This window comes from Citrus clementina, unplaced genomic scaffold, assembly GCF_000493195.1.
Source record: "Citrus clementina cultivar Clemenules unplaced genomic scaffold, Citrus_clementina_v1.0 scaffold_1, whole genome shotgun sequence".
In the NCBI taxonomy this organism is placed as follows: domain Eukaryota; kingdom Viridiplantae; phylum Streptophyta; class Magnoliopsida; order Sapindales; family Rutaceae; genus Citrus; species Citrus x clementina.
Window position 1 is genome coordinate 28,749,239 of NW_006263303.1, and position 10,361 is coordinate 28,759,599.

A 10,361-nucleotide genomic window follows, 5' to 3' on the forward strand; every position below is an offset into this window, starting at 1 on the left:
TTAACACACGCACACAACACATCCTCACAACATCACACATTATGTGTTTTTAATTTAATTGCATTGTGTTTTTATTTGTATAAGACATGAGTTTTTTTTTTAATTTTTTATGTTGTGTTGTTGAATTGAATTGTGTATGACTAAAATAGTTGTGGAATTACATTGTGTGTTTTTTTATTTAATTGCATTGTGTTTTTATTTATATAAGACATGAGTTTTTTATTTTTTATTGAATTGTGTATGGGTAAAATGGTTGTGGAATTACATTGTGTGTTTTTAATTTAATTACATTGTATATTTTTCTTGTTGGATTTTGGAATTGATTTGTGTGTGAGGTTGAAATCATTGTGGAATTCGTTGAAATGGTTGTGGAAAGTGGAATTGAATTGTGTTTGAAATGGTTGAGTAATTGCCGAATTGGTTGAAATGGTGGTGGGAAATAGGAATTGAATTATGGGGTTAACTATTTCGGTAGGGTCGGGTTAGATCCGACCCGATATTGGCCCAATTTGGACCCGACCCTAACTAAATAGTGTTCGGACTTTTTTAGGGTCGGGTTTCAAATTTCTTTTGATCGGGTCGGGTAGGGCTTGGCCAAGCCGGAGCCCGACCCGACATTTTGCCATTCCTAATATTAAGGCGTTTGATAATTGCACTTGAAGACCAAAAAAATCAGAGCAGCGGAGAGTTGGAGACGCTGTATCCGACAGTCTTTTCGAGGGCAATTCAACAGGATGGCATCTTTAACCTTTTGTTAGGAGAATAAAAATGAAAAAAATATTATTAGGTTTGACAAATATTAGCAACAAAAATTTCCATCTATAGGTCAAGTTCGAACGGTAAAGACAAAATCAGAGGCACAAAAACGCAATTCAAGCTAAAGATGGTTAAACAAAAGCCGATGTTAAGTTTGTGCTTCTTGCATTTTGATCCATAAAGAGCTGAATATTCAAGTACATAAAAATCCCAACAATCCAAGTTACAAGCTACAACCAACTTGTTGATAAAGCCTCTAATCCTCCAGGATGCAAATACACTTTGGTATAGAAAACTATCAAGCCATGACCTCCAAGTAACTAAAATGCAAAACGGGAACAAATTATTGATATTACATTTACTAGGTTCTCTAGCAAAATTAAATTCAAAAGTAAAGTAACATATGATAGACTTTTGCAGAGGTTGCTGCAGTCATTTCTCCTCCAAGTAATCACCAACGCAATGCTGCTCTTCGAAATTCGATGTTTGGAGCTGGAGAGAGTTCTTCAGTCCAGCTTCACTGAAGAGAACAAGTAATGCACAAACCAGAATGAAGAAAGGAATCCAACAGTGCCAGTCGCAAGCATAATTGCTAGAACCATGAAGAGAGAGTATCCTAAGTAAAGAGTTGCAGAGACGGGTCCACTCAAATTCCTAAGATCGAACACAAGGTAGTTTATGGAGTACAAGAAAATATAGATCGCAACTGATCCAGAGGCAAAGAAGGATTTCCACCACCATTTCCAGTCCTCAACACAAAGATGCATGTAGGTGAGTACAAGAGACACTTCGGCACAAACCACCACAAGAAGTACCAAAACAATCAAGAGGAAACCGAAAACATAGTACACACGACCCATCCAGATACTAGACATGATAAAGAAGAGCTCAATGAAGAGGGTGCCGAATGGAAGAGTACCAGCACCAAGTACCAACAACCAAGATGGGTATTTCTGAGCTGGGATTTCACGAGGAATCTGGTTGGTTCTAACGGGGTATTCAATATGAGGTGCCTTAGCCCCAAGGTATCCACCAAAGAGGGTAAGGGGAACTGAGATGCAGAACCATAGCAGAAGCAGGATAACAAACAGGGAAAATGGAATGGCTCCTGTGCTATGGCTACCCCACAATAGGAAATTCAAAGTGGTCAGAATCAAAAAGGCAATACCAGGGAAGAAACAAGCAGCCTTCCATGCGACAGAAATCCATCCTTTGAGATCACCACAGCCAATTGTCCTCCAAAGACGAACTGCAACATAGCCAGCTGCAACACCAAGAATCATGTAGATAAACAGCATACCTGTGATGAGAGTTCCACGGGACGCTGGCGACATGAATCCAAGGGCAGCGAAGAAAATAGTCACAACAGCCATCCCAAGAATCTGAACTCCATTTCCAACCATAATACACAAAAGTCCAGCATTATTTGGGGCACGGAAAACATCCCCCACAACAAGCTTCCACCCAGACAACTCCTCGTTCATCTGTGCCTGAGCCTCCTTGTCGAGCTCCTCATACCGGGTCAGATCCCGCCTAACAGTCCTCAAAAAGATCACAAGGACAATACCAGCAAGGAAGGTGATGACCATCAGAGAATTCAAGATTGAGAACCAATGAACCTTGGATCCCTCCATCTTCAGATAAGCATCCCAACGCGACGGCCACTTGATATCACTCGAGTCAAAGTTAACCTCGTATGTAAAGACGATAGGTTGGCCTTCCTGAATAGGCATGGACACAACATTTGAATCGCACTTAATAGGGTTCGGGTACTTATCATACATTGTCGATTTCTTCACAGCATCAGCATTATGCTTCACGCTGCAAGGCACCACCTCAAACCCAACAACCATATAACCAGGCACGTCATCATTTACCTTGGTAGGAAAGACATCTGCGGCATCCCCAGTACCCATAACACGGGCAACATTGGCCTCCTCATACTTATGCACAAGGACCTTAAACTTCAAATGGTTAAACACATAATAGGCATCTTGATACTTAACCCCAACCGGAAACCCAGTCCACCTCAAAAGAAAACCATCTTTCTTAGTATACCTGATGGCGGGCAAATTATCGAGAATCAAATTAACCTGATACATCTCATCAATCCTCCGCTTCAACAACTCAAAGTTATCTTTCGACAACGGATCCGTTTTACACAAAAAGATATCAGTCTCATTGGTAAACATCTTAAACCTGTAGGGGGAATTCTCGATCCTATCGCCCATCAAAAGCTCACCGAGATTCTCAGCACTATCTTTAACACCCTCTTGTGGTTTACAAAACGGCAAGCTATAATAACTAAACGGCATTTCGGTGTCTATTGAAGTGATGGAATTCACCTTCACGGACAAAGGGTCACCGACAACGTGTTTGTGAGGGTAGCTACCGGGCAAGTAAAATCCAAAAGAAGAAGATTGAAGAAAGAAGAAAACGAACAAAACCCAGATCCAGAAATTGCCCATTCTGTGATGAATTTGAGTCAGATCAGGGCGACCCAGATCGTGAAATTAGTCTAAAAGCACAGATTTAGTAGTTTTGCAATACGTGTATTGAGTTTTAACTAAGATTAAGAGATGAAATCACCGCAACGGAACAAAGAATATGAGAGAACGGGAGCAATATCGAAGTAAAAATTATAGTATGAAAATGGATCTGACTGACCTCTGATATGGAACGTTAATGCATGAAGACAATAATTTGACTGATTGAGGGAGTGGTGTGTGTGTGTGCGCGTCTCTTTGATTGTGAAGAGGAAGAAGAACAGAGGCGAGATTTGGTTGGGTAAGTAAATAGGAGAGAGTTTTTACCTTTTTAATCTAATCGACGAAAAAAAAATGGTTGTTGGTTTTTTATTTCTCTTTAAAATATATATATATATATATATATAAAACTGTCGTGCTTCGCGAGAGTGCTAATAACAATAACGCTGCAGCCGCCCACCACCGTATCATTTACGAGTTCTTGCCGTTTTGGCTTTTACTTTCCTTTATTGCTTTCTTTAAAAAACATTTCTTCTAGCGCCTCCCTCCTCGTTTTATTTATTTGTGTCTTTTATTTTGTATTTACCTATTAAAAAACTCAAAATTAAAATTATACAATAGAGTTGATTTAAAATTTTTGTTAGAATTTTTTTTTTTATTTTACTACATTTATAATGTGATTGATATTTTCAAGGATTGCATTGTCATTAATGAATTCCAACCAGTGAGATTTGGGCATGGAAACCAAACTTCATCACACTATTACTTCAACCTATTATTCCCTGGTGAGATTTTAGATATAAAAGTAGCCTAAAAGAATTATTTTCATTCACATTTATAGTTAGGTCGTTGAATATGTATTATAAAAACATGCATGCTGATATGAATATGATCTCTCTTATGATCGTCAAAATGATTATTATTATTATTAAGCAGCCTATTGTAAAATTAATGCAAGAATCATATTCTTCATTTTCGGAAATTTGACTCAAAATTCTGATATTTGAAAATTGAAAAAGTTATGCACAATGTAGGTGTTAAGAATGTGAAACTTTATTATTGAAATTTTATTCAGTTTGAGAAAAGACAAGTGGAGACACATGAAGAGAAAGAAAATGGAAGAATTTCTTGATGGTTTCAAGATCTCTCACGTTTAATTAACAAAACCACGCTGGCAATACACCGCGTAGCTTAGAATTAGATCTGAATCTTGCTTTAATTAATTCATTTCATTTGCCTTCTTCGCATTAACCATTGTATACAACTTGATGCAGTGCCGAAAGACAATCCGATGGCTAAATCCTTTGATCCCAGAAAAGAGTTCCAGGCAGGCAGCTGTGAACATCTTAAAATAGGAGAGTAAGAAGAGTGGTGGCGGCGCATTTCTCCAACTCATTTATAATATTATTAATGCTGAATCTGATGGAAGCTTGAAAGAATGATAAGTACATTATGCTTGCCATGACAAAGAGAGGTTAACTTACTACCTACCAAAGGCAATAAATTACAAGTATAAAAAAAAAAAAAAAGAGACTTCAAGAGGATGAGTTGTGCAGATGTCATCCATTGAATCACCAGAATTTTATTGTCACATTGGACCAGCAGCATTCCTCAACTCCAAAACAAAAGTTCTACTTGCAGTTCCCTCCTTTAACCTCAAGTCAATTGATGGCGGCGCAACGGGTACATGCCATACATAAGCAGCTAAGCTACAAGGAACCTGTGAAATAATTAGGGGTGTTCGCATATCGAATTTTACAGATTGAACATCAATTCATATTCGATCCACGATTTTACAGATTATAAATTTTTTATCCAAATCCAATCCATACAAATTTGACCCAATCCATCATTTTACAGATTGATTTACGGACTAAAAATTTTTAATTCTGCTCAATACACGAACTAATTAAATAAAAAATTTAATATAAAAATAATTTTATTACCGATAAAATTTAAAATTAAATAAGATTTAAATAAATTAATTGTTTAAATAAAACTAAAAAATACATTTAAAGTTTCAAAATATAATACATAAAAAAAATCTCATTTGTTTAGATCAATATATGAAAATTAACTAATTAAGAAACTATTTTTGTTTATTTAATTATTTTTATTTTATATTATTATCAAATAAGATATAATATAGTGTTAATATAATTATATTTTAACTTATTTATTTACTAGTAAGTATTAATGCCATATTTATAAGTTTTATTTTTTATTAATAAATACTTTTTATTTTTTTGCGGATTCACATATTTTTATGAATTTACAGAAATAAATCCATATACAATCCACCCATTGCGGATTATCATATGTTCAATTCAATCCAACCCACCAATCCGTAGATTAAATTTTTACGGATAAAATGAATTGAACGAATCGAATTGAATTTTAAATACCCCTAGAAATAATGGACGTACGAAATGTTCAATTCCAATAGATTATAAGGTACACCACCTTACCCTTTTCTGCTACTTCAATAACCATAACATCTAACTACAGGCGCCCAAGCCTCGTGATTTGGGTAGCCTGACAGCAGCCAAGGGGTTGACAATGCCTTGGGAATCTCTGCCCAAGCCCATGCCTTCAACAAAGCCCATCTTTGCCATCATCTTTGATCCAAAACCTCTGGTGTGCTTTTCAAAAGCTCCAATGTTTTGAGCTCCCTTCTTCGCCGAGTTACTGCGAGATTCCTTCCTCGCCGAGTCACTGCGAGATTCCTTTCTTGACGAGTCATCATCAGTGTTGGAAAATTCCACACCCAGCCCAAGCTTCTTAGGCCGTTGGATGGCTTCAATGGGTTTAGACATACCTTGACCATCCTTCCCTAATCCTCCCCCCTCTACATATCCCATTTTTGCCATCATCTTGGATCCAAAACCCTTTGTGTGAACCTCAAATGCACCGATCTGTGTTGAGCTGACTGTACCCTTACTTTCAAAAGTCTCATTTATCTCTACAGCATCAACAGTTCTGATCTCAACACTATCAGATTGCAATATGCCACTTGACACAAATGACATAGGCTGATTGGCATAGGCAACTTTTTTCCCACTCCCTTTCTTCTTACTTGCTTTACCACTATTACCATGGACAGTGACACTCTTCGATGACTTGCTGCTCTTTCTGTCTGCACTTGCTGATTTTGTATATGGGCCTTCAGTAATGGCAAAATCAATATCTTCATTGCCAGCTCCTATCAGCTGAAATTCATTAAGGCAATAAGCGTTTTAGATTTATCGTCGCAGCATCAAGAGACAATCAAAGTATACTGAGAAACTCTAGGGTAAGAAAGCAATACAGAAACAATAATATCAAAGTTGTTGAATGGAAATTAAAACCTTTTCCAGGCGAAGCCTGTCAGCTGAAGATGGCATGCATGTATGCTGTGTTCGTGTCACAGTAACAAATCTGTAAAACATAAAGTGAGAAGTGAAAACATCAACACCATCTGTTGTTGGTACTAAATATGTTCTACAGAAACATTGCAAAAGTGTGTGTGTGTCTTCACAGCCGCTATCATACAAATGTACAGATATGCATTCATTTGAATTTGAAGATCTAACACCTTTTCTTGCCAGAACCTTGGGAGTCACTCCGCAGACGATAAATTGCGGCTAATCTTCGCACCTAAAAAGACCTAAAGCATATCAAGTATACTCCATAGCAGCATAAAATATCATTAGCTTCATAGGGATTAAACCAAAGCCTCTTGTGATAATTTAAGAGATTTCTTGAATGTAGGCACATGAAGATGTATTTTTCTGAATCACGGAGTCATCAGACAGTTATGACCAGAGTAGGAAATAGAATTATCCTTGCATTCATACGTTGGTGGTGTTCTTTGATGACTAATGGCTGCTCCTTTTCTTTAATCACTTGAAAATAAGGCACTTAGTTTAGTGTATAAATTAAAAAATTCCATACCTGGGAACAATCTCGGTGATGCATTGGTTGAAAAGAGAACATCTCTACTTCCTCCAAAACAATCTGCTCAAGTGTCTATTTCACAAACCATAAAGCCATAAGTTCCTTTCACAAACCAATTTATACACCAAGCAGACACTAATTTCTCATTCAACAAGTCTCTTACACTTAAGTAGATGGCATTTAACATTGAACAGATGAGCTTATAACCAGCGGTAAAGCGGTCTGTTGCCATCTTAACCAGAAATGAACATAAGAATGCATGCAGAGAAAATTTACCAAATTTATATCCTCAAGATCAACACCGCGACGTAGCATTCTCTCACGTCGTTTCACAGCAATCATTTCTTTTCGATGTTTCTTTTTTGCACCTGAATGGCAAGTCAATTGGAAGAATATATGATAAAAGTCAAAGGCAGGCAGGTAAGCTGATTCACCAGAAACAGAAAGACTATAATAACATAAATAAATCACTGTATGTCGTGATACTCATGTTGGAACTTAATTTTGTTAGCCTCTAGAGAAGGGCTATAAGTTCTGAATTTAACTCTAGAAATGGAACAATAAGAAAACATAATTTCACTTATTTTAGTTCCAGTATTCTAACAGATTCAGCATTTACTTATCTGAATATGCTAACTTTGACACAGACTGCAATAAAGACAATCTATATCGCTCAAAATCTATGAAATTGACCATATAACTAGACCTAATAAGTCATCCATAGAGGAGGACAATTCACAAACCAGCTTCAAGAGAACAATATTAGATTCCTGAAAAAGTATAAAAACATTTTAGATTAAGATTGGTAAACGAACTTTACCTGGCAAATTTCTGGACTTTTTACTCTTCTGAGCCTCTCGAGGCCAGGACTGAGGAAGCTGAGCAACATGCTTCTTTTTCGCAGAAAAAGCTCTTGGATCTTTTACAAGCATAAGGTTGTCTAAAGCAAATGAACGAGAATCTCCAGTGGAGTGTTTTTTCCTTGACAAGGGCAAAGGTTTCTTCATACCATATTCCCTAGATGCTTCCTGGATTGCAATTCCACTCAACTTCTCTACAGTCCCGTCAAAGCCACTGCTAGAAGAACTGTCATCATCTGACCCATCAAAATCCTGTTCCACCAACCACTTGGCATCTAACACATTGTCGCTCCCACCAATTCCTTCTACGTAGTCTTCTGCAACTTCTTCATCAATGACCGAATCACTATCAGACAAATCCTCTGAGCCATCACCCTCAGAGTATGACTCCGAAGTTTCATCATGCAGTGACTCGCTAGCACTTTGATCATCACTTCCCTCATCAGACAAATCTTGTGTGTATAATTTCATGCCGCCAATTGAGAGGAACCCTGAATTTTTCTTTTTAGACAAAGTCTCGTCTGGCAATTCTTCAACAACTTCTTCCTGGTTATTGTTCCCATCAGTATCCACTTCTTCCTTAAAAGATAGTGAATCAGAATCTGAGGCATCTTGCTGTTCCCTATGTTTTGAAGAAGAATCAATACCACTAGGTGTTGCCTCAGAGTCATCACAGAATCCCAACCCTCTATGTGAACTATCTCCCAACACAAAGCTTGAATCATAATCACAACTATAGATCAAATTCTGGGGCTTCAAATCCGGTGTTTGATCTACATAAGCAACAATTCTGCTATCCTTAGAACCAAGCAAATTTATTGGCTGTGACTCATCCAAATTGATATCACCATCATTTCCTCCAAAGCACAGTTCCTGAAACAAACTACTGTATGAGAAAACAAAACAATTTCCAAATTTTATAAAACAGCATCCAGATAGGAACTTCACCGATCACTTTTCTGACAAAATGAATACAGTGAAAATTGATTAAAAAAAAAGAAAAACTGAAAAATTAGACCCCGAAAATGAATGGCATCAAGCTGTCAACTAGAAACAAGAAACAAAATAATTCTGAAGTATTTAAAGAGAGAGGGAAATTAGCCAGTTTGACATCTTATAGACAACTCAAATTACAGTACTTTGAACATCAGAACCAATGTAAATTACTCATTTCAAAATGAAAGACACAAGCTTTGAGCCGAAATATCCAAAAGGGAAATCATTGGCAATGAAAGGTTTCATGCTACTTAAGGGGGGGAAAGGAAAAAAAGGTTTAGTTTCTCAAAATGAAAATGACCACTTTGGAATGCAAAGAGGTATTACCTTAAGATCGACAGAAGGGTACTGGTAGCCAAATGCATTTCCGTTAGATTTCTTTGATCCACTCTTAGAAGCAAGAACTTTTGAAGGATTTAAGTTGCCAGAATTGGAATTCAGATTGGATTTCCTTGCTGAAATTCAAAACAAACAAGAATCTATAAACAAAGAAGATAGCAAGTCAAAACAGAAAATCGAAAGGTTGCCACCCTGAGTTCCTGTCGGGTTAAAAAGACATGCCATAAACTGCTGAATAATAGACGAGCTTACTTGAACAACAATGCTCAATTTGATACAAAATGAAAGAGGAAAGTTATGATTTTGATTTGATGACGCTCTGATTCAGAGTTTAGGCAAATGGGTAAAAATCAATGAAAGAACGGAAATAAAGACAGAAAAATTTACCTTTAGAAAAAGAATTGAGCTGCGGCTGCTGCTGCTGCTGCCAATCGGATAAAAGCCCACCTTCAACAAACAAGGAATTTCTCAGTCGACGGCCCGATGATGATGAGGGGTCGGGTTTCCGTCTTTGTTTGCTCTTGTTTCTGTTGTTACTTGTCTTTCTTCTGCTACCGGTAGCGCCTCCCATTCCTTTCTATCAATTCAGCTGATTATAAATAAATAATAATCTCAAGTTCAACAACAGAGAGAGTCTCTGAGAGAGAGAGAGAGAGAGAGAGAGAGAGAGAGAGAGAAGACTGTATGTAATTATAATTTTTTTTTAATACAATTATAAAAGTTGAAGGCTGAGGAAAGGGAAGAATCAACCATTTCGGATTCGGCCTAGGCGGTGTTGGGCCTGGGCCCGGGCCCCGGGTTCAAACGCACACAAAATTATATCACTAATTTTCTGCTCGTCTCCTCCTCTTGTTAATTTCTAGTTTCTACAGACAAATTAAAAATACTTGGGATAACAAATTGAGGATATTCATCCAATCCAACAGACAGAGCTGCATAATCTGATGGTAATCTTTGTGTGCATAGAGACAAAAGACTGCGGAAGAGC

At 37.3% G+C, this 10,361-nt stretch overlaps 2 protein-coding genes across 3 annotated transcripts; both read right to left on the reverse strand.

The window, feature by feature from the left end:
• Positions 1 to 884: 884 nt before the first annotated feature.
• Positions 885 to 3,610, reverse strand: LOC18054314 (transmembrane 9 superfamily member 11). The gene has a single exon (XM_006453632.2). The coding sequence runs from the start codon at positions 3,222 to 3,224 to the stop codon at positions 1,263 to 1,265; it is 1,962 nt and encodes a 653-aa protein (XP_006453695.1). The 5' UTR covers positions 3,225 to 3,610; the 3' UTR covers positions 885 to 1,262.
• A 996-nt stretch (positions 3,611 to 4,606) lies between these two features.
• On the reverse strand, positions 4,607 to 10,028 carry LOC18054648. 2 transcript variants are annotated; one of them, XM_006453633.2, is made up of 9 exons: positions 9,761 to 10,028; positions 9,362 to 9,489; positions 7,999 to 8,911; positions 7,455 to 7,546; positions 7,176 to 7,250; positions 6,817 to 6,878; positions 6,590 to 6,659; positions 5,711 to 6,451; positions 4,607 to 4,962 (listed from the first exon to the last, which is right to left on the reverse strand). In XM_006453633.2, the coding sequence occupies exons 1-8, from the start codon at positions 9,942 to 9,944 to the stop codon at positions 5,741 to 5,743; spliced, it is 2,235 nt and encodes a 744-aa protein (XP_006453696.1). In that variant the 5' UTR covers positions 9,945 to 10,028; the 3' UTR covers positions 4,607 to 4,962; positions 5,711 to 5,740. The 2 variants fall into 2 exon arrangements, with proteins under 2 accessions (XP_006453696.1, XP_006453697.1); XM_006453634.2 differs by lacking the exon at positions 4,607 to 4,962 and having other exon boundaries at positions 5,600 to 6,451.
• Positions 10,029 to 10,361: the final 333 nt, after the last annotated feature.